Below are 25,232 nucleotides of genomic sequence, written 5' to 3' on the forward strand. Positions count from 1 at the left end.
AAAAAAAAAAAAAAATGGGGATAATAAAGCCACTGTGTGGATTAAATAAAACAGCAATAGGACAAATACCATGAACAGTATCTGAGGCACAGCAGATGTTTGATAAAACCTTCGTTCAATAAATATCGGAACTGCTACTCAGCAGAAAGCATTGGAGGGCTGCAATAATTAACTGTGAAGTGCTGTCTCTGAAGGAGCTTCCTCACTAAATTAGGAGCTAAACCGGTACACGAAGAGCTGCATAAAAACGTGTTACGTGCTAAATGAGATATTTGAAGAAATGTGCAGAGAAATGAAAGATAACTTCAAACTAAGCAAACTGAGGGGGAAACACCTCGAACAGGAGTCACTTCACCTGGGCCTTTAAGAGCAGGGAGGTCTGGACATGCAGGTAGGGTTGGGAAGGGTGTTCCCGGCAGAAAGAATCTGCTGCGCAGAAGTGTGAGGACATGAAAGGGGCTGCAGCATCGACACGGGCTGAGAGGTGAGGCTGGGCACGCACCGTGCGGGCTCTGCGGGCCAGTGATCAACTTTTTAGAGTCTTAAGAGAACACTGCAGATTTCTGATAAATACCGTTATACCACACTGCTTTGTGGACAAACATAAAGTCGGGGAAAAGGCTCAGGTAGGGCGGGGAACGGACATACCAAACCATATAACAGACCCGTGCCCGTTTACTCCTGGTAACTTGAACTACATCAGCGGCAGCCGGGCGGAACGCTTCCCCTAACCGAATGTAGGTCAAGGCGTCGGGAGACGCTCCCACAGGATGAAACAGGATAAATGGAACACTGCGGTTTACGGGCTGAATAATTTACATCAACCCTGCTCACAACACAGGTACCGGGCACAGCAGAGCGGAGGACAGTGAAGAGCAGCAGAAACCTTCCAGGCCTCAGCTCAGAGAGTACAGAGAGACGGACTGGGGCTTTCAGACCAAATGGTCTCTCCCTTCCTCCGCTTGACGGGACTGTCACCTGCAAAAGTACTCAGCGCCCAGCGAAACGTACGGCGCATGCTCAATAAATCTTAGCTGAATGAACACACGGGCGCAGCTGGTAATAAGATACTTACTGAGCATCTGATACCATCTGGTTAGCTCTAAAATATATTCCTGATTTCAATGGAAAATAGGTCACGTATATCTTTTTTTTGGTGGATGATTAACCAACCCTTCAGCTCCACAAAAATCGACATATTCCAATCAGAACTCATTATCTTCCTGCCCCCAAATTATCTTTTTCTGCTTCCATCTACACGGATGCAAGTATTCACGTTTCTTTTTCTGTCTCAATACCATTTACTGAATATCGAGAGGGGCTTTCCTCATTGACCTATAAGCCCAGCATTTTCATTCTGTACATTTATTTGCCAGATCCACGGGGCTGTTTCTCTATGCTGGCTTCTTGGATTTGGCTATTCCTATGTCAGTCCTACAATATTTAAATGATAGCCGCTTTACAAGCAGTGTATGTTTTTATATTGAATTTGCTACTCTCAAACACTTGCAGAGAAACTTTTCAATCTGTCTAATTTCCCTCAAAACCTCAACTTAAATTGCATAACATTACAGATTAACTAGGGAAAAAGGACCATCTTTAAAATACTGACTGTTACTCTCTGAATAAACAAGATGCTTCTCCAGTCAGTCTTCTTTTATATCCTACAGTAAAGTTTCATAGTTTTCTATACAGAGGTCCCTGCATTTCTTTTTACATGTATTCTTAAATATTTCATAGTTTTTACTGCTTTTGAAACTAGGATCCTTTTTCCATTATATTTTCTAACCGGTTATTGCTGATATAAAGGAAAGTTATTTCACTGTTTTATACTTCTCTTGTATCTATTTTCTGAGGCCAACGTGAAAGCTAACAACCTAGCTTTTCAACCTTTCTGCAAAAAGAAGCTTCTATTAAGAGGCTTCTATTAAATGTTGATTTTACCTAATCAACATTTTAAACGTACGTTGAACCTATTTCTCTCTCTCTCATTGCACACACATACACACGTGCGCACACACACACAAAATCAGTGTTCCACACCTCTGCAAGTAACACTGCCCTGTACAAAACAGTTCCCGTGCCATTCCTCGGCAAGAGCTTGGCTTCCCTTTTCTAACTGCAGGGCAACGGGACAGCTTAGCACAAAGAATGGTTCCCTTTATTCAGTTCTACCTTCTTCAGACAGCCAACATTTTGGATGGCTACCATATCTATCCTAATTAGGATCAAGTCAGTATCTTCTCTGCTCATGTGTTGTAACACACTCAAGGCTTCTAAGTGCTTCTTTTCTCTTCTGTGCCCATTAAAAAAAGAGAGAGTCCTTTAACTTAGTTCAGCCTCGATGGTCTCCTTGAGCTGATGTGTCTCTGTCTAATCTTTATCAGTTCACTGATAATGGTCAGATGTTTTCTCCTAATGGATAAAAATCACACATTAAACTGGGAGTTTTATATCAGGTTGTCCACCTTTAAAACGCTACGTTATTTCTCTTTGACATACTTCAATATTTTAAATTATACTTAAACATTTAAATGAACACTTCAATTTCATTAAAATACTTAAAGCCACGTCACACGCATTTTGTTCTTAACGTAAACTATCCTCTGAATTGTGGGGTCATGGAACTAGCCTTTTCCAACAGAATGGGAGAAAGCATGGCATGTTCTCTCTTTGCTCAACTCACTACTGGACACGCCCCCTCCATCTACTTAATCAAGAGGATTCCAGAGACCCTGAAGGAGGTAGAGCCACAAGAGAGCAGGAGCCTGGCTCCCTGAATGGCTGTGCAGAGCAGAGGCCCCCTCCTCACTGGACTGGACTGTGAGTGGGAAATAAACCTTCACTCTGTAAAGCCACTGAAATGATGTCGTTGTTTTGACAGTGTTAGCCTACCCCTAGCTAGAGAGTGACATGAGTTTAGAACAGCAGATAAAGTAAATAAAAAAGGTAATGACTAAGATTGAAACGAAGGAGGGGTTACAAGGATCCGGCAAATACTGGGTCTCACGAATCTGTACTTGTACCAATCCATACTAATAAACTCAAGTCAGCTACGTTAAATTACTTATTAAACCTGTCGGTTTACAAATAAAAGCAGCTAGTTCCTACTTTCGTTATGCTAGGATGACAACACGTGACCTGGGTTACCTCTTCAAGTTCACCAAGATTTTCATGGTCCAATACATTTATTGATTCTGCTCAATAGCTCTTTTCTTCAAGAATTCCTATTATTTATAAGCTAGATCACCAGCACCTATTCACTTCTTCTGAATGCCAGGTGTATTTCTCAATTCTATTCAATATATTGCTAATTTGACTAACTAGTGTTTTAGTGTATTTAATCAATTTTGTTTTGTCTTGGTTTTGTTTGTTCTTTTGGATGCAGTCTCCTTTCATCCAAGCCTATTTTAAAAATCTGTTTAATAAAAGTAAAATCCACTTTGATCTCATTAAGGAGAAAGAGATATTTCATCTTCTGAAATTCTCTTGTTTTATAACAGTCATTTTTCTCTAAGCTCATACGACTTTGGGCCTTTTCTGTTGTTGAACAATTTTTTTCATAGATGTCATGATTTGTTTTATTTTTTCCACTTACTTATCCTTAAGTTGGATTTACTGGTCATTTTTTATCCTGTCTAGATGACTCAAGACTGACTTAACAGCAGGTCTTCTGTATCTTGTTCAACAGAGAAAGCTGTCAGGCTTGACATAAAGACTATAGAGTTTTATCTTCAACTTCCCCACCTGGTACCTAGGTGTTAGCAGGTGTCCCTTTATAAAGATGGTGAGCAAGTTCATTCGTAAGGACTTGGACTGCATTTATCTCATAATAGACATTCCATCAGTTTTGTTACAGGGAAAAGACCTCTCCAGTACCAAGGAGGGACTCAATCTCCTTTGAAGGAATAAAAGCCAGAAGTTATTTCTACCACTCAGTAGAATACTGAATATAAGAATGTAAAACACGCCATAGAAGTGAAACGCATAGAAGTAAAATACATGCTCAAGTGCCCTCTCTTGGAAATTCAGAATGACAAAGCTAGTCCGAGGACCTCTGGTCCAAAAAAAGTCCCACAGTGTGCTAAGAAGCAAGAACAAGCAATCAGATGTGACACAGAAGCTGGTGAAACGACTGTATAAAAGGGACTCCAGAGAAAGGAAGAAGGAAGGAGAGAAGGGAGGGAAGAGGGGGGAAGGAGGGAAGGTACCAAGGATGCAGGCTCAAAGGGGCCGATTTTCATTAGCTATAAGTGATTGCAGAAATTTCTAACAGAATGAGAAAATGCTTTCAATATCAGAATGCTGTGCAACAAATTTAACTGCCGTATGTTTAGAAATTTTGTATAAGTCAATTTTAAAAACCAGGTTATTTTTGTGACTTACGTAGCACTATAAAAGACCACTTAACAAGAAGAAAAATGCTAAATTCATAAAAGAATTTTCAACTAACAGAGCTTTTCGTTTGAGCTACTAAATGCAACTATATTTTGTCCTTTAACCAACATGTTAGAATAAACAGGCTTACCCTGAAAAATCCGCAGAATATTGTCCATAATCAAAGATATAGACTCTAGTAATTTGGCATACTGTGAGGTAACCCAAAGCAAACACAAAACAATATCTGGAAAACAAAAATAAGCTAGATTAGTGAAATAAAAAGATTCATTTTGTTAACGAATACATTTTACACTAATTTATTAATAACTATATGATACGGTTCAAAAAATTAAACATTACTAGAGCTACGCCACAAATAGCTTTCTTCAATAAGTTTTAAAAATCTTTACTAGTGTCTGCTTCAGTTTACTTGAACTTTGTACCATCTTCAATGGTAAGTGCATTTAGTTCCTACCTTTATTCATTTTTTCTTTCTGAAAAAACTCCATACACGAAATTATGTATCTGAAAGTCATGCTCACAGCATGAAACTGAATATGTTGAGTATTGATATCTGTTCTATTTATGCCTCCTTCTTTCTAGAAAACAAAATCTGGTATGAAAATATTTGGCTGAAATATACATTAAACAAGTTCTTAATAGGATTTTTAAAACTTGTCCTCAATTGTCTAAAATCATAAACACTTAGCGTGGGTCAGGTGGTATTTACTCACATTTTAAAACAGGAACGTTTAGTAATTTTCAGTCTTAAGATGTATGGGAGAGAGTTACAATAATTAAACACACAGTATGGGAAAAAGAATTTACGTATCAATAGAACAGAAATCCACAGACTCCAGAATACATAACATTGAATAAAATGAAGGCTGCAATGCAAATTAGCAGGAATGGATTGATTATCACCTAATTAGTTAACGATCTGGCTGGGGGAAGGGAGTTGTATCTTCATCTAAACAATTCTAGATGGATTAAAGAATTATGAATACAACATAAAACCAAAACACAAAGGGGTTGTGGTTAAATATTCAAACATTCTCAATTTGGCGAAGGACTTTCTAAACATATATAATGAAGAAACCAATGGAAAAAGACCAACGTATTTGGCTAAGTTGAAACCTTAAACTTCTCAGGTAGGCAATTCAGGAGGTTTTATGAAAAGGTCCTTTCAAACTTTATACCCGTAGGTAATTCCGATCTACTTGGATTATTCCTGAGCAAAGAAAAAGGGAGGAAAGCTTCCTAATCCAAATGATTTACAGAGTTAATATATTCCTGATAGCTGTAGCTGATAAAATGGCACATGTGCATAAACCCATACACAAAACGCCGAGAACTCAAACCTAACATAACTTCTAAATATCATGTGGCAGATCGCATTTTCCAAAGAGGGCCCCACTTCACATGCTCTTCTACAACCTGCCCCTCTCTGTTCCCTCATCAGGAGGAGGAGTCTCTTTCTCTACCCGCTTTGAATCTCGGTTGGCCCTCTAGCTGCACTGACCAGTAGACTACGGTAGAAGTAACCCTTTGCTAGTTCAGGTGCAGCCCAAAATTAGCCTGGCAGTTTCTCCTTCCTGCCTTTTGGAAGTTGTTTGTCAGGAAAAAAGCATGACTGTCCCAAGACCAACACATGTACAGCTTCTGGAGGAAGGGAGTGTCAGAGAGTGAGGTGCCAGGGAGCACTAAGTCTTTAGACATGTTACGTGAAGAAGCTGATGTCAGGTGAAGAAGAGGGCTCGATTCAGTTGAACCTTTCCTGAATTCCTGACCCACAGAACAACAAGCACTTTATTTTAAGCCACTGAATTTTGATGTAGTGACATAATCAGAACAGAAATTGGTAAGTGAAAACAGGGTGCTACCATAGGAAGAACCTAACACACACTGGCTTTAGGATAGGGAGCAGGTGGCAGCAGGAAAGGTCTCGAGGAGATTGCTACTGAAGACCTAAAGAGCAGGAGGGAAATTATCATTGGAAGCACAGAAAGGGCACCCCAGGTTATACAGTGACTGGGGAACACTGCTGCCTGCTGTAACATGGAATATAAGAAAAATACCCAATAAAAGTGCTGAAAGGTTTCTCTTAGATGCATACCACAAGGTACGGGTAGAGAGAGATGAACTAAAAAAGAAAATGTGCAGGGTTTGAGCAGAATTTAGGAAAAATAGAAAGGGCTCAGGATAGTCTTTCTTGCCAGCAAAATATTCTGAAAGTAATCAGAGTAAAGATGAACTCAAGGGTGCTCTTGATGATACCTCAGAAAGATTTAAGGACACAACTTTATAGAACCTCTTAGATTTCAAAAAAGAGCTTCTAAGAATCTTAAGGGTCTATACCTCTTGGACTCTCTGCCAGGCAAGAACACTTGTAGGAACCTTAAGGTTGTTGTCCCACAGCACTTTCAGACCAAATGAAAACGGAGACCATCAGAAGGAGATCTGTGGGTGCAGCTTTTGTCTAAATGCAGGGGGTTTATAATTAGATACACAGGAAGCCCACATCATTTTTAAGCGAGTTACATGAGACTGGACTGAAAGGGAGAGACGACGGCTCAAAATGAAAACAGGTCTTTGGGGGCCCGACTATCCACTGCTGGGTAGTAGGCTAAGAAAACTATTCAACTGTGAAATCTGGCTATTTCTTACGAAAAAGGAAGGAGAGCTCGGGGTGTGGAGTCAAGAGTCTAGAGGGTGAAGCCAAGAGCCGCAGAGAACCACCTGCAGGGACTAGGTCTGGGCCCTAACCAAGGAAGTGATAACAGGTGTCTGTCTGGAGTTCACAACTGTTACGGGCCGGGGATTGCTAAGTGACCTGCATTCCCCTCCTATTTGAACAGAAAGGTCTACTACAGCTATCCTATCACTGCTCACCACTGTATACTGGGTGCACCAGGGCCCTCTTTAGTTTACTGGTCCTCAGATGGAGAAGAGCTGTACTTTAGGAACCACAGCCGAGAAGCCTCATCCATACTAGACCTGACTTAGACGACGAGATAGAGATCTTGAGCTGGATGCCATAACGAGAGGAGACTGGGGGATCTTGGGAGCCAAGTAAGTGCATTTTTCATGTGGGATGACTGTGAACTGTGGGAGCCAGAGGACAGAAGGGGCCCTAAGATTGCTGCCCCCACAGTAACAACCCTCCCTGTTGCACATGTAGCTCTGCGCCTCAAGAGTTGGAATATAATTCTCCTCACCTCGAATCTGGTTGAAACAACTTGGTTTACCAACAGAATACAATGGAAATGACCTCCTGAAACGCCAAGGCTAGGTCATAGGAAGTCTTGCTGCTCCCTCCCAGGTCTCTCGGGATGCTCATCCTTAGCGCACTCTCTCTGAGCCCAGCCATTGCCCGTGAGCAGCTCAAGCCCACATGGAGAGGTAACATGCAGGTGCTCCAGTCAATCACCCCAGCTGACCTCCCAGCCAGCAGCCAACATCAACTGCCAGCCTTAGAAGGAAACCTTCTCGGATGTCAAGCAGTCATGCTTTCAAATAACTGCAGTTCCAGCCAATATTTAATAACAACCACCACACGAGACCCTAAGCAAAAACTGTTCAGCTGAGTCTACTCAAAACAGAAAACCATGAAAACTAATAATAGATCACTGCTAAGACACTAAACTTGGGGTGATTTGTCCTGCTGCACTAGATAACTGAAATAATTCCTTAAAAAGAGTTAAGCGCACTAGAACTAATTGTAATTTAAAATAAGATACCTCGACCAAGCAGGGCTTCTTGGATACGTGCAAGAACGATTCAGTAAAGGAAGACTAGTAATATGTATCATCATAGTGGTGAGTCAAAGGGGAAAAATAGTTATAACAGATACTTAAAAAGGCATTTAATAAAATACTATAATGTTTCCACAAAACAAACAGAACTCAATAAACTAAGGGAAGAGGATGCTTTCTTAACATTGAAAAGCCCTCTCAAAATATTCAGTACTTTGTTGGCCCTGAAACACTAGTAATTCACGGGGGAAAGCATATGAAAGTTTTTGAAGTGGGAAAGAAGAGGTATATGTGTTAGTGTAAAATAACTTACTTTTAGACTTATTTTGAAAATTCAAATAACATTAGCGTCCACTCCCCTCCAATCTCTAAATTTAGCTCCCAAGCAAAATCCCAACAGTACTTTTAGTGGAACCTGGTTAGTGACTTGCAAGGTCTTCCGGAAAAAACTGAACAAACATACGAGGAGGACTTGCCCTCTCCCACCAGCTGAAAGAATAGGTCACGGTGATTTATAACGCAGTATTGATGCAGAAACAGGCCAAAAAAAGATTAACCTCACAGAGACGAGAGTTCAAGAAAAGACTCACTGTACAACTGAAAGTTTTGGTAATTATAAAGCTGGCATATGAAATTAGTGGGGAAAAGATGAATGAGGGAAATGAAGTGTAAAAAGTTAGCTCTCCTTTCAGAAATAAAAATAGTTTTCGAGTTCACACTACACACACATACAAAAATCCAGTCAGACTGTGGTGAAAAAAAAAAAGACAGTAAAAAGTCTATCATAAAACACAAAAGAATATCCTCAAATTTCTGGAATCGGGGAAACCTTCCTAAGCATGACAAAAATCATAAATGCCACAAAGACAAAATGTGACAATATTTATTACATAGAGAGTATTGGAAATTTCTGTACGAGAGATGACAGGAAATTAAATAAGTAACAGAAATTATCTACTACACGTAGGTTAATATCCCTAATGATGAAATTCTACAAGTCAACAAAGAAAAAAATTAAGAATTCAAGTGAAAAAATGTATGAGAATGTGAATAAGCAAATTATAGAATAAAAAAATTATAACGGCCAGTCCATTTAGAAAAATAAATTAGATTCATGATAAAAAATGACCAGGAAATAATAATAATAATAATCCAGAAATGCATATTAGAATTATAATATGTATCCAATATAAAAAGTTTAAAAGTAGATAATACTTTAAGACTGGCAAAAGTTTAAAAGTAGGGACTTCCCTGGCAGTCTAGTGGTTAAGCCTCCGCGCTTCCACTGCAGGGAGCACGGGTTTGATCCCTGGCTGGGGAACTAAGATCCCACATGCCATGCACAGAGCAGCCAAAAAAAAAAAGACTAGTAAGACTGGCAAAAGTTTAAAAGTAGATAATATCCAGTTTGGGAGGGAAAAACAGGCATTCGCAAACATAGCTGGTAGGGATCTTTTTTTGGTAGGTGATTTTGCAGCATACCTCAGAATTTGTACATACTCTTTGAACCACCAATTTCACTGCAAGAAGACTATCCTAAAAAATAAAAATACTTATATATATGCACAAGGATACATACAAAGATATTCACTAAAGCACTGTATTTAATGATAAAAACGGAAAACCAACTAAATGTCTCCAATGATATTAGCTATGATAAATGTAAATAACAAAATAAATAGAAAGCCACACTATAGCATTCAGTAACAGTGAATAAAGAGATATCTATACGTACACACAATGAAAGTCAGAGTCAAGTGGAAAAAGTAAGCTAAAGAACAGTGTGCTTAAAATGCAATCCCATTTTAGGTTCTCTATATATGTACACATATGTATGTGTATATATAAACATATACAGACACATCATGGAAAAAGTTCTAGAACAGAACTGTAGCAGACACTCTAGGCTGACTCACTCCATGTGCATTTCCACCTCTGTTCACCCTTGCTTTCCTTGCCTATAGAGGCCAAAGGCTAAATATTCCATTTCCCAGCCTCTCTTGCCATTAGAGGTGGCAAGAGACACAGCTCTGCCTATGAGGCGTATGCAGGCGTCTGCTGAGGCTCCCGGGAAGGTGCGCGCCTGTGTGGCCCGTGGTGGTGGCCGTCTGCAGGCGTGCTCCAGATCCGGCTCATACCAGCTTATGAAAGCTGTTAATTTTTCAAGAGTTTTTGTAAAGTGGTTGTTAAACTCAGCCATTACTAAAAACTAAATGATAGAAACATAAAATTACAGAAATTATCTTTCAAAGGTATTAAATGTTCAAACTCATCACTTCTCAATTACTTCTTGACTTTTGCTGTTTTCTGTGCTCTTGAGGTGATTTACATCTCCTGTATCTGTGCGGTAGAAATAGTATGTAATTGTGAGCTACTGAGCATTTCTTCCCAATTCCACGTTCAGGGGCATCAAGTTAGTAGCTTTAAATCCACCGTGGTGGAAATATTTACACCTTGAAAATTGACAAACACTATAGAATGTTTAAAGCAGGGATCATCAAACTGAAGCCTGCAGGACAAATCTCGCCCCCTCCTTGCTGTTACATAAATGAAATTTATTTGACCACACCTACGCCCGTTTACATACATATCGTCTATGCCTGCTTTTGCCTTAGAGGAGCTAAGCTGAATAGTTGCACCAGCAACTGCGTGGCCCTCAAAGCCTAAAATATTTACTATCTGGCCCTCTACGGAAGACGTTTGCTGAGCCGAATCAGAAGTAATGAAGAGAATGCCAATAATGCATGCTAAACTTTTAAAAGTATGTCATGTCCTGTAGCCACTACATGTGAATAGCCAAAGGGAAAAAAAAAAAAAGAGGAAATCTTATTCTTCCAGTATTTAACTGCTATTCAATTCAGCAAAGAAGTTGCTCTTACTCACATTATGGACAAGAAGAGTGAAGTGCCAACATATATCTTTATTGCTTCACTTTCAATTTACTCATTAATGTAAACAAAAATATCAACCGACATTCCTAATGGAACCACATTTGTTTGCCCATGGAACTTCTTTACTGAACTGGAAAAAAAATCTGTAGTCTAATTCTGTCAAATCATGGTTGAATTGCAACCATAGATTAGTTATGAGTTTGTCAAAAGTCAATGAAAGCATTCTGTGAGAATCAAAGAAAAAGAGGGGATACATGCAGCTGGTGTGGTGCGAATTTCTTCTGCCCAGAATATGGATCTGACTGCTGCTGCAGCAACCATCTTGCATCCATGAAGGAGCGATCTAACAGGCGAAGGACAGCACCGCAGAACAAGAAACCTGCTCCTTTAATAAACACTGCTGAGCAGCTACACTGGCTCTGAATACCCTAAGTCCAGAAAAAAATCTCAGGTGGTGGTTTTTTTCTGCAACTGAAATGTATTCCTAACTGATACCAAAGCACACCAAACTTTTGTTGTTATCTTTTCTTTTGAGATAGGCTGCAGGAAAGGGTGATGGGGAAAGCTCCTGATTTTTCAAGTTCACACAACAGCAGAGGAAAGCAGATATATAAGCCAATACATACGTGCACGATATTCTTATAAGTGCTATGGTCACTGCATGGGTTTCACTGAATGTCTTCAAACAGAAAAATATGCATGCAAATAAAATCCAGACAGACATGATCTAGATTTAAATAATGGCCCCATCACTTTTTACTCTTCCTATCTGTGTGATCTTTTTTTTTTTTTTTTTTTTTAAGTGGTATGCGGGCCTCCCTCTGCTGTGGCCTCTCCCATTGCGGGGCACAGGCTCCGGACGCGCAGGCCCAGCGGCCACGGCTCACGGGCCCAGCCGCTCCGCGGCATGTGGGATCATCCCAGACCGGGGCGCGAACCCGGTTCCCCTGCATCGGCAGGCGGACGCGCAACCACTGCGCCACCAGGGAAGCCCTATCTGTGCGATCTTAAGAAAGTTTCTTTACTTCTGAACCACAGTTCTTATAAAAGGCAGACACACAGGGAGGGAGTGTGACTGCGCTAACTGAATCACTGTGGTCTCGTCCTCCTTGCACCTGACCAGTTTACATGTGGGCATAAAACTGAAGTACGGTCAAGGAAACATGACACAGAGCTCTTGGAAAGGCTTTCTCCTTGAAGTAGGACACTTGCTACTGTCATGTTGATAAGCCCAGCTTATAAAAGGAGCTAGCCTACAGGTAATATGCTGACATAGCGAAGCAGAAAAGCTATATAGAACAAAAAATAGAACTTTTTGATGCCCTCATTAAAACTGAGTTGCTGAGTTAACCAACAAGCACTGCCGTGCCTCAGGACGTCTTGCTTCAAGAGGTAAATCTTCCGGTACTGTTATACCATTATACCGTTATGAGCTGGGATTTCTGCTCTTGGCAGTTTTTCAAAGCATCCTGATATTATCATCACTCATAACAAAATTAAATCAACAAGATTTGAAGAGTTCCAGAAAGAACCTTTTATTATTCATTAAAATATAAATGTTGAATTACTGCCCCCATTTTAAAAAGAGAAACCACATCTAAAATATCCATTCTCTAGATATTAGATACAAATTGGAAATTGTTCAGGGACAAAACAAAGTGCTCAGGGACTATGGAAACTAATGGGCTAGCAATGATGTGAACTGAGAAAGAACTTCTCCCCAAATGAGGAAAACAGGCAACATCAAGAAAAGGTTCAAAATCTTGATGGGAATAAAGACAAAAACTAATAAATGAGTAGCTGTTTTAATGTGCTGAAATCAAATTAAACTGTTCACTTTCCAAGATGCCTGAGATCAGACGGCTTTGGGTGCAGCCCAAATTCAGGAAAGGCCTGCATATCTGAGTACGAACTGCATTTTCTCCTTATTTTGCCTTCCCCACTGTCTATACTCTCCAAGGCTCTCTTTGAAATCTTGAAATCAGGTAGCCTACGTCCTCAAACTTTACTCTTCTCTTTCAAAACATTCTGTAGTCTTTGCATTTCTAAGTAATTTTTGAAGCCACTTTAAAAATACAAGGACCACTATAAAACAAAAAGTATGTAAGCAAACAGAGAAAAAAGATTAAGGAGACGGGCCTCCCTGGTGGCGCAGTGGTTAAGAATCCGCCTGCCAATGTAGGGGACCCAGGCTCGAGCCCTGGTCCGGGAAGATCCCACATGACGCGGAGCAACGAAGCCCACGTGCCACAGCTGCTGAGCCTGCCCTCTAGAGCCCGCGAGCCACAACTACAGTGCTCTGAGCCCTCGTGCCTAGAGCCCGTGCTCTGCAACAAGAGACGCCACCGCAATGAGAGGCCCTCGCACCGCAGCGAGGAGTGGCCCCCGCTCGCGGCAACTGGAGGGGGCCTGCGCGCAGCAACAAAGACCCAACGCAGCCAAAAATAAATAAATAAAACAAGTACGTTAAAAAAAATTATACGATGGAACTTTAAAAAATAATTAAGGAGAAAGTAAAGTTAGTATTCAGATGTTACAAGTGCTGTGCACGTTAGACACGTGGATCAATGAACAGAACAAGGAGTCTAGAAATAAAGTCACACATATATGGTGAATTTGCAATTCAAAACAGAAGAGACAGTATGTGGACAAAGAGTGCTGGGACAAATGGATACATACCCAGAAAAAAACTAATTTCAACCCTTGCCTCATAGCACACACAAAAAATAACTCAGAATGGATCACTGACATAAGCATAAAAACTAAAACCATAAATCTTCTAGAAGAAAATATTTATAACCTTAGGCAGGCAAAGACATCTTAGAAAAGACACAGAAAGCTCTAAAGCACCACATAAAAAATTGTTAAATTGACTTCATCGAAACTTAAAAGTTCTATTTGTCAAAAGTCACCACCAAGAAGATGAAAAGGCAAGTCACAGATTGGGAGAATATGTCCACATACCTGCAAAAGACTTACAACCAGAAAACAGAAGAATGAATCGTAAGATAGTAATAAAATTCAAGTCAGAAGGTTCGAATAAACGTATCCCAAAAGAAGATGTACGATTGGTCAAAAGGGCAAGAAAAGATGCTTGACGTCATCAGTCATGAGAAATCTAAATTAAAGTCATAGTGAAATTCCACTGTACACACATTAGAATGACTAACATTGAAAAGACAGATGAAACCAAGTGTTGACGAGAATGTAAACAACTGGTACTCTCACACACTGCTTGCAGGAGTGTAAAATGGTATAACCACTTTGGGAAAGTTCGGCAGTTTCTTATACGATTAAACATATTTTTACCCTATGTCCCAACAAATCCTCTCTAGGTATTTACATAAGAGAAATGAAGAAGTATATCCATAAAAAGACTTGTACAAGAATGTTTTAGAAGTTTTATTCCTAATAACCCGAATTTGGGGTTTTTTTAAATACATACAATTTTTTTTAAAGATTTTTTTGGATGTGGACGGGTTTTTTTTAAAATTTTTATTGAATTTGTTACAATATTGCTTCTGGTTTTTATGTTTTGGTTTTTTGGCTGCGAGGCACGTGGGATCTTAGCTACCTGACCAGGGGTTGAACCCGCACCCCCCCTGCATTGGAAGGCAAAGTCCTAACCACTGGACCGCCAGGGAAGTCCCCCAAGTTTTGAAATAATTCAAATGACCATTAATAAACAGGTGAAAGGATATGTAAATGGTGGTATATTCACACAATGGAAGGGTACTCAGCAATAAAAGGAACATACTGTTGATAAACACAATGACATGAATGAATTTATAACATTAAGCTGAGCTTAAAAAGCCAGACACAGAAGATTACTTACTATATACTTCAACTTATATGAAATTCCAAAACAGGCAAACTAATCTATGGTGATAGAAAGCAGATAGCTGGTTGCAGGGGACTGGGCTAGAATGATTACAAAGGGAATGCAGGAACTTTGGGGGATGAGTGAGGTGTCCTGTATCTGGATTTGGGTGGTAGTTACACAGGTCTATACATTTGTCCAAACTCACGGAACTGGTGGTTCTATTTTGTTTTAGGTAAATTTTATCTAAATAAAGTTGATTTAAAAATTATTTGGAAACAAACTTTACAATCTCCATTGAAGATTCCTTCTCAACCTGGGGCCCCAGGGTTCAGTCCTCTTCTCCATTTGCACCTATATCCGAAAGGATTTCATCCAGTTCCATGATTTTAAACTATGTAGGTGTTTACCTACTGCTGTATACCAACAGCACCCAGATTTTGTATCTCTAGATTAGACGTGTCCCCTAACCTCCAAACTCAAACCATCAACAAGCTACTTAACATCTCTGGTTGCCTGACAAGCATCTCAAATTTATCATGTTCAAAATAGAAATTCTGACCTCACCAAAACAATTCCTCTCCCTAGTCTTCTCTGTCTTTATTAATGGCATCATCTTTCACCCAGTTGCTTTGCCCAAAAAACTAAACTAAAAATGACTAAAGTCATTTTTTTATGTATCTCTATACTCACATCCCATATCCGAATCTTCAAATCCATCTTCATATTTCACATCATGTATGACCCACATCCATATCCAAATCTATCATCAAAATATACCCTGGACTGAGTAATTCCCACTGGAACCAGGTCCAGGCCTGGACCACTGTAAGAGCATCCTGACTAGCCCCCTGCTCCCACTCCCTCCCGAGTCTGTTATACACACAGCATCCAGAGTGTTCAGGACTTGCCAGCAGCTACCCACCACACTTAGAACAAAATCCAAATTTCTTCACGAACTTCTGTTGCCCCAGAATCTAACTTAAAAAAAAAACAACAACAAAAAAACAAAACTGAGCTCTTTCTTTGGTTCTACTGGATGAATGAAACACATTTACATAGGCTTCTACTTTGATAACTTAAGAAATAAAGAATTATTTAAGAGAGATGAAACTAGAATACTACTGAAGCTTAGAGATCACCCATCACACATGCACACAGGCGATCGCTGGAATTCCAGCAATTTGGGGGAGGATAAGTCAGTTACCATCAGTGTTGTCTCAGGTTGGTCATGATTTGCTGAAACAGGGCTCCATTTCACTTTAAAGATAACTGTGTTCTTTTATAATCGTTTCTTGCTAAACCGTCCTGAGTCTTATTTGATTCCCCTCCCTCTGTCTCGATGGCCCTGCTAAGTGAAAAACTGTAAAGCTGACAGAAGGTACGCTCAGGTTAAAACTGCTAGGGGGTCACGACAGCCTTTAAGTCAGGGGTCAAGTTTTCTTCCAGTTGGTATCTCCAAACCTTACCTGTACTTCCTGGCATATAACCCTGCATATCATAGGTTATTATGTAATTTTGAAGAGAGACTCCACTCAGTTTAAAAAGCCAACGCCTCTAAGTAAATACTTCTCCAAACCTACACTCCGTTCCTTTTAAAATCTATTCCAAAATTACTATCCACAATTACACATTTCCATTTCTAGAATACAACATTTCAAATTAAATAATCAAAACTATAATTCATTTAACCTAGTTATTTCTACATTTTAACCTATTTAAATAGCAATAAATGTAAGCCAAGAACGGTTGATACAAAAAAGCGGTAAATATTGGCAGGGGTGGACGCTAGATTTAACCCCGAAGATGGCGCTAGTGAGAAGCAGAGTTTGCAAAGTGCTTAATCAATGATTTACAAGATCTTAAAAATAGACTTTGGTAACAAGTAACCAGAAAACTGTACAATACTCACATTAACTAACCAGAGAGACAACTGGCTAAAATGCTAAATATGTACACAGGTAAAAATTTTTGCACTAAAAATACAACAGTCATGTGAATACACACACAATTATTAGACATACTGAGTTTGCTGACCTACGGGCGAATGAAGTAAAGCAAAGGTGAGTGTTCTATTTCTGGGTATATTTCAAAACAGGATCTTAAGCCTGATAAAGTCAGCAGAGACCTGGAAAGATGACTGCTTAAAAACTGTTCGAGTTTCCTATGTAAAAATTTATGATTAATCAAGTCTGTTCGTTTTCATTTAGTGGCTGTTATGTACAAGGCAACCTGAAGAGTTATTTTTCTGTGGGGTGGCATTCGGAGGTGGCCTAAATATGAGGCTGTTATTCTAAAACCAGCATCCCGGAGTGAGCTCGGCTTTTCCTTCACCTCTACTTTTATGAAAGTAACACACGCACAGTTTCAAAGTCAAAGGGTCCGACAGCGGTCACCAGGACAGAGCCCTCTGCAGCCCTACGCCCCACATGCAGGCTCTGCTCTCCAGAGGCTGCCAGGCCAGTTCCCGGATCCAGCCCTGGACTTGGCAGGACAGACTAGCTGGTCCTCAACAGCACCATCCTCGCAGGCACTTAGGTTTTGGCTTCTTATGCCATCTCCAGCCCCCGTCTTGGAGTTTACACCTCTTTGACGTTTCACTACCATTTAAGTTGAGTTTCAGATAAATGTGTGTGTTTAATCTGCTACAATTAACTGGAAGCCTCAAAACTTAGTTTTATAACCATCATCAAAACATCAGTTTTCAAAAATCTTTTTGACAGTATCTGCATTTTATTCTAATAGGCCAGTCATAAATTTAATGGAATTTTAATAAATGCGATCCTTAACGTTTCTTGTTCTTTTTACTTTGTGTACGATAACACATTCTCAGATACATTATTTCTGGGACTTCCTGGTGGCGCAGTGGATAAGACTCCGTGCTCTCAATGCAGGGGGCCTGGGTTTGATCCCTGGTCAGGGAACTAGATCCCACGTGCATGCCGCAACTAAGAGTTCGCATGCCACAACTAAGGAGCCGGTGAGCTGCAACTAAGGAGCCCGCCTGCCACAACTAAGACCTGGTGCAACCAAATAAATAAATATTTTTTTTAAAAAAGGTACATTATTTCTGCTAAAGTATTAGAACCAAAGGTTAAGTTTATCCTCAGGTAACCAATAGGTGACTATCAACTATCTAACCACATGATGTCTTTAAGAACCAAGTTGAAAGGCTCCTTCCACTATCACCACGTTTATAAACACACCCTCTTAAAGATACACGGTAGCCATTCTTCACAGTTTTAGATCACGTGTCTCATCTCTTCGCAGAGTTGGTTTGTTAACGATGTCACTTTGACTCCACACACTTGCCTTTTATAGAAGGAACAGTAAGATACGGCTTCTCCATCTCAAGAACCTGACATCGAGCCAGGAACAACGGTCACAATGTCTGGCAGCCGATCGTGACTGCAGTGCTGGGTTTCCCATAAATTGACTTCATCGAAACTTAAAAGTTCTATTTGTCAAAAGTCACCACCAAGAAGATGAAAAGGCAAGTCACAGATTGGGAGAATATGTCCACATACCTGCAAAAGACTTACAACCAGAAAACAGAAGAATGAATCGTAAGATAGTAATAAAATTCAAGTCAGAAGGTTCGAATAAACGTATCCCAAAAGAAGATGTACGATTGGTCAAAAGGGCAAGAAAAGATGCTTGACGTCATCAGTCATGAGAAATCTAAATTAAAGTCATAGTGAAATTCCACTGTACACACATTAGAATGACTAACATTGAAAAGACAGATGAAAGCAAGTGTTGACGAGAATGTAAACAACTGGTACTCTCACACACTGCTTGCAGGAGTGTAAAATGGTATAACCACTTTGGGAAAGTTCGGCAGTTTCTTATACGATTAAACATATTTTTACCCTATGTCCCAACAAATCCTCTCTAGGTATTTACATAAGAGAAATGAAGAAGTATATCCATAAAAAGACTTGTACAAGAATGTTTTAGAAGTTTTATTCCTAATAACCCGAATTTGGGGTTTTTTTAAATACATACAATTTTTTTTAAAGATTTTTTTGGATGTGGACGGGTTTTTTTTTAAGTTTTTATTGAATTTGTTACAATATTGCTTCTGGTTTTTATGTTTTGGTTTTTTGGCTGCGAGGCACGTGGGATCTTAGCTACCTGACCAGGGGTTGAACCCGCACCCCCCCTGCATTGGAAGGCAAAGTCCTAACCACTGGACCGCCAGGGAAGTCCCCCAAGTTTTGAAATAATTCAAATGACCATTAATAAACAGGTGAAAGGATATGTAAATGGTGGTATATTCACACAATGGAAGGGTACTCAGCAATAAAAGGAACATACTGTTGATAAACACAATGACATGAATGAATTTATAACATTAAGCTGAGCTTAAAAAGCCAGACACAGAAGATTACTTACTATATACTTCAACTTATATGAAATTCCAAAACAGGCAAACTAATCTATGGTGATAGAAAGCAGATAGCTGGTTGCAGGGGACTGGGCTAGAATGATTACAAAGGGAATGAAGGAACTTTGGGGGATGAGTGAGGTGTCCTGTATCTGGATTTGGGTGGTAGTTACACAGGTCTATACATTTGTCCAAACTCACGGAACTGGTGGTTCTATTTTGTTTTAGGTAAATTTTATCTAAATAAAGTTGATTTAAAAATTATTTGGAAACAAACTTTACAATCTCCATTGAAGATTCCTTCTCAACCTGGGGCCCCAGGGTTCAGTCCTCTTCTCCATTTGCACCTATATCCAAAAGGATTTCATCCAGTTCCATGATTTTAAACTATGTAGGTGTTTACCTACTGCTGTATACCAACAGCACCCAGATTTTGTATCTCTAGATTAGACGTGTCCCCTAACCTCCAAACTCAAACCATCAACAAGCTACTTAACATCTCTGGTTGCCTGACAAGCATCTCAAATTTATCATGTTCAAAATAGAAATTCTGACCTCACCAAAACAATTCCTCTCCCTAGTCTTCTCTGTCTTTATTAATGGCATCATCTTTCACCCAGTTGCTTTGCCCAAAAAACTAAACTAAAAATGACTAAAGTCATTTTTTTATGTATCTCTATACTCACATCCCATATCCGAATCTTCAAATCCATCTTCATATTTCACATCATGTATGACCCACATCCATATCCAAATCTATCATCAAAATATACCCTGGACTGAGTAATTCCCACTGGAACCAGGTCCAGGCCTGGACCACTGTAAGAGCATCCTGACTAGCCCCCTGCTCCCACTCCCTCCCGAGTCTGTTATACACACAGCATCCAGAGTGTTCAGGACTTGCCAGCAGCTACCCACCACACTTAGAACAAAATCCAAATTTCTTCACGAACTTCTGTTGCCCCAGAATCTAACTTAAAAACAACAACAACAAAAAAACAAAACTGAGCTCTTTCTTTGGTTCTACTGGATGAATGAAACACATTTACATAGGCTTCTACTTTGATAACTTAAGAAATAAAGAATTATTTAAGAGAGATGAAACTAGAATACTACTGAAGCTTAGAGATCACCCATCACACATGCACACAGGCGATCGCTGGAATTCCAGCAATTTGGGGGAGGATAAGTCAGTTACCATCAGTGTTGTCTCAGGTTGGTCATGATTTGCTGAAACAGGGCTCCATTTCACTTTAAAGATAACTGTGTTCTTTTATAATCGTTTCTTGCTAAACCGTCCTGAGTCTTATTTGATTCCCCTCCCTCTGTCTCGATGGCCCTGCTAAGTGAAAAACTGTAAAGCTGACAGAAGGTACGCTCAGGTTAAAACTGCTAGGGGGTCACGACAGCCTTTAAGTCAGGGGTCAAGTTTTCTTCCAGTTGGTATCTCCAAACCTTACCTGTACTTCCTGGCATATAACCCTGCATATCATAGGTTATTATGTAATTTTGAAGAGAGACTCCACTCAGTTTAAAAAGCCAACACCTCTAAGTAAATACTTCTCCAAACCTACACTCCGTTCCTTTTAAAATCTATTCCAAAATTACTATCCACAATTACACATTTCCATTTCTAGAATACAACATTTCAAATTAAATAATCAAAACTATAATTCACTTAACCTAGTTATTTCTACATTTTAACCTATTTAAATAGCAATAAATGTAAGCCAAGAACGGTTGATACAAAAAAGCGGTAAATATTGGCAGGGGTGGACGCTAGATTTAACCCCGAAGATGGCGCTAGTGAGAAGCAGAGTTTGCAAAGTGCTTAATCAATGATTTACAAGATCTTAAAAATAGACTTTGGTAACAAGTAACCAGAAAACTGTACAATACTCACATTAACTAACCAGAGAGACAACTGGCTAAAATGCTAAATATGTACACAGGTAAAAATTTTTGCACTAAAAATACAACAGTCATGTGAATACACACACAATTATTAGACATACTGAGTTTGCTGACCTACGGGTGAATGAAGTAAAGCAAAGGTGAGTGTTCTATTTCTGGGTATATTTCAAAACAGGATCTTAAGCCTGATAAAGTCAGCAGAGACCTGGAAAGATGACTGCTTAAAAACTGTTCGAGTTTCCTATGTAAAAATTTATGATTAATCAAGTCTGTTCGTTTTCATTTAGTGGCTGTTATGTACAAGGCAACCTGAAGAGTTATTTTTCTGTGGGGTGGCATTCGGAGGTGGCCTAAATATGAGGCTGTTATTCTAAAACCAGCATCCCGGAGTGAGCTCGGCTTTTCCTTCACCTCTACTTTTATGAAAGTAACACACGCACAGTTTCAAAGTCAAAGGGTCCGACAGCGGTCACCAGGACAGAGCCCTCTGCAGCCCTACGCCCCACATGCAGGCTCTGCTCTCCAGAGGCTGCCAGGCCAGTTCCCGGATCCAGCCCTGGACTTGGCAGGACAGACTAGCTGGTCCTCAACAGCACCATCCTCGCAGGCACTTAGGTTTTGGCTTCTTATGCCATCTCCAGCCCCCGTCTTGGAGTTTACACCTCTTTGACGTTTCACTACCATTTAAGTGGAGTTTCAGATAAATGTGTGTGTTTAATCTGCTACAATTAACTGGAAGCCTCAAAACTTAGTTTTATAACCATCATCAAAACATCAGTTTTCAAAAATCTTTTTGACAGTATCTGCATTTTATTCTAATAGGCCAGTCATAAATTTAATGGAATTTTAATAAATGCGATCCTTAACGTTTCTTGTTCTTTTTACTTTGTGTACGATAACACATTCTCAGATACATTATTTCTGGGACTTCCTGGTGGCGCAGTGGATAAGACTCCGTGCTCTCAATGCAGGGGGCCTGGGTTTGATCCCTGGTCAGGGAACTAGATCCCACGTGCATGCCGCAACTAAGAGCTCGCATGCCACAACTAAGGAGCCGGTGAGCTGCAACTAAGGAGCCCGCCTGCCACAACTAAGACCTGGTGCAACCAAATAAATAAATATTTTTTTTAAAAAAGGTACATTATTTCTGCTAAAGTATTAGAACCAAAGGTTAAGTTTATCCTCAGGTAACCAATAGGTGACTATCAACTATCTAACCACATGATGTCTTTAAGAACCAAGTTGAAAGGCTCCTTCCACTATCACCACGTTTATAAACACACCCTCTTAAAGATACACGGTAGCCATTCTTCACAGTTTTAGATCACGTGTCTCATCTCTTCGCAGAGTTGGTTTGTTAACGATGTCACTTTGACTCCACACACTTGCCTTTTATAGAAGGAACAGTAAGATACGGCTTCTCCATCTCAAGAACCTGACATCGAGCCAGGAACAACGGTCACAATGTCTGGCAGCCGATCGTGACTGCAGTGCTGGGTTTCCCAGGATCAGCCATCGAAACGTCAGTCACCCGTCTCACTATGTCTATTTAGAGCGTCTTAATCACACTTTGTGAAAACTGTTCTCTTAGATGTCCGTATCCTTCACTAGACCGCACTCCTTGAAGACTTCAGACATCTGCGTATCTGAGCCTGGCGTGGTGCCTGACAAAGAGAAGGCGTTCTGTGAAGAGGCAGAACAGAAGCAGCATGAAAAGATCATCGCAGGCCAGGGAAGTAAGTGAAGGCTCCCCTCCGGAGGACAGCAACAACATCGATGTAGCTGCAGACACGGAGCAGGAGAGACACAGAAAAGATGACACCGCCCAGTCAGGCTGCGTGCCCAGGGCCAAGACTGGGCAGCCTGACGCCTACCTAGTGAAAACTGGGAGAAACAACAGGAAGTAAGCTTGGTGGGTAAAATGGATTCAGAGTATTCTGAAGGGCCGTGAGTTTCTTGACTGAGTATTGCGGCTACTCTCCCATAGGCGTTCAAAGATTTTTGAACAAAGAGCAATACGATGAAATAGTTTTTAGGCAAATAATAAAGACTAACCCATAAATATGATGGATGGTAAGAGAGAAGGCTGGGAGTCAGAAGGGCACTTACACAGCAGGAGGAAATAAGTGCCGAGCTAAGACAGGGGATGGGACAGCAAATGCTAAGGATTTCCACGGAGAAACTAAAAAATATCTCGTAGCATACTGGCTATAGAAACTAAGAAGAAAAAGTCAGGTCTGTAAATTAGGGTGTATCAGGAGAACGTAGAAGTCGATTCTGGAGTGAAGACTGGCCCGGCTGGAAAGCTGGCTTGATCTCTTCCCAGCTGGTGACTCCAGCCAAGCTGTTAAATGAGGCCTCAGTCCTCTCCTCTTTTCCATGTACATGTTTTCTGAGATGATTTCATTGAATTCTAAGCCTTGAAAGCCTAACACCAGGCTTGTCTGCCTGCCGTCCCGACACGAATATCTAAGGAGGCCTCTCAGACTGAACCTGGCAGAGAAAGCCCTCCTGCCCAGTAAGCGGCTTCTCCCCCCAGTCCCCCCATTCCTACCTAACACAGTGCACCCAGCCGCTGAGGCCAGAGGAAGTCGATTCCTCCCTTGTCGTCACAGCGCACAACCAATCTGCAATCCAATCCCACTAGTTCTACCTCTGGAACCGAGCCCGTATCCACCCACCCTTCCCCATCTCCACTGCTACCCTCCTGTCTCCCATCCGACTCGCCCGCTCTGACTGGTGGTCCTTCCACCAGGCCCACCCTCTAACAATCCTATCCACACAGAGCAGTCGCAACAACGTTGTGACATTACTTAGAATTCCCTGGTGGGCTCCCACTGCACTTAGAACTACAATCTGTCACAAAACAGAAAGAGTTAGAGATGTAGAAAACAAATTTATGGTTACCAAGGGGGAAAGTGGGGGGAGGGATAAATTGGGAGATTGGGGTTGACATATACATGCTACTTAGATAACTAATAAGGACCTACTGTATAGCACAGGGGACTCTGTTCAGTACTCTGTAATGACCTATATGGGAAAAGAATCTAAAAGAGACTGGATATACGTATATGTATAACTGATTTGCTTTGCTGTACAGCAGAAACTAATGAAACATTGTAAATCAACTATACGCTGATAAAAATTGATTTAAAGAAAACAAGCTAACTAACTGGAGTGTGGCTCTGCCCACCTCTCTGACCTCATTTTACACCACTGGAGACCTTGACCCACCAGGGACCATCAAGGCTGGAGCTCTTGCTGGGCTCTGAATACACCCAACACCGGACTCCTGAGAGCCTGGCCCAGGCTCCTCCGTCTGCTTCGAGGGGTCTCCCTCTGGTTCCATGAATAACTGGCTCATTTGCATCATTTAATTCTCAACTCATCTAAAATAGCGGCCATGTTCTTTCATTCATCTCAGTCTCGGAAATAACATTGATTGAATGCTGTGTTTACCTGCTTATTGTCTGTCTCGTCCCATGTGAACAGTAACTCCAGCAAGACAGTCCTTCAGCAGCCCTGCTCAGGGCCACTCCTCCCACACCGACCGTGGCACAAAGAAGGTACTTGGGTACTTAACACGGACTTGCTGACGATAGCCCCAAGTTCCCCATTTTTAAACTGGGTTGTCTGGCTTCTTATTATTAAGTTGTAAACGTTCTTTATATATTCTGGACATAAGTCCTGTATCAAATATATGTTTTGCAAATATTTTCCCCCAGAGGCTTGCCTTTTCGTTTACTTAATTTTTTTTTTTTTGGCCACGCAGCTCGTGGGATTTTAGTTCCCCGACCAGGGATCAAACCCAGGCCCTCGGCAGTGAGAGCACAGTGCAGAGTCCTAACCTCTGGACCGCCAGGGAATTAATTTCCTTTAATGGTGTCTTTTGAAGAACAAAAGTTTTAAATTCTGATGAAGTACAACTAATCAGTGTTTTCTTTATGGACCGTCCTTCGGGTGTCATATCTAAGAAGTCTTTGCCTAATCCAAAGACATAAGGAGTTCCTTCTATATTTTCTTCTAAAGTTTTATAGTTTTAGCTGTTATATTTAGTAGGGCTATGATACATTTTCAGTTAG

The 25,232-nt window shown here is 40.5% G+C and overlaps 1 protein-coding gene across 7 annotated transcripts in view; it reads right to left on the reverse strand.

Moving 5' to 3' along the window:
- MBOAT2 (membrane bound O-acyltransferase domain containing 2) overlaps positions 1 to 25,232 on the reverse strand; it is a 121,677-nt gene that overhangs the window by 32,532 nt on the left and 63,913 nt on the right. For 5 of the 7 annotated variants that reach the window (XR_003682470.1, XM_055089032.1, XM_024118929.2 and 2 more), the window contains one exon: positions 4,529 to 4,624. The exons of the other annotated variants lie outside the window; for them this stretch is intronic. Coding sequence is in view for 4 of the 5 variants with exons in the window: in XM_055089032.1 (XP_054945007.1) it covers positions 4,529 to 4,624 (96 nt within the window). In the remaining variant the exon portion in view is untranslated. The remainder of the gene's footprint in view (positions 1 to 4,528; positions 4,625 to 25,232) is intronic. 7 annotated transcript variants of the gene reach the window in all.

The sequence above is a fragment of the Physeter macrocephalus genome, chromosome 12 (genome assembly GCF_002837175.3).
Source record: "Physeter macrocephalus isolate SW-GA chromosome 12, ASM283717v5, whole genome shotgun sequence".
Taxonomy (NCBI): domain Eukaryota; kingdom Metazoa; phylum Chordata; class Mammalia; order Artiodactyla; family Physeteridae; genus Physeter; species Physeter macrocephalus.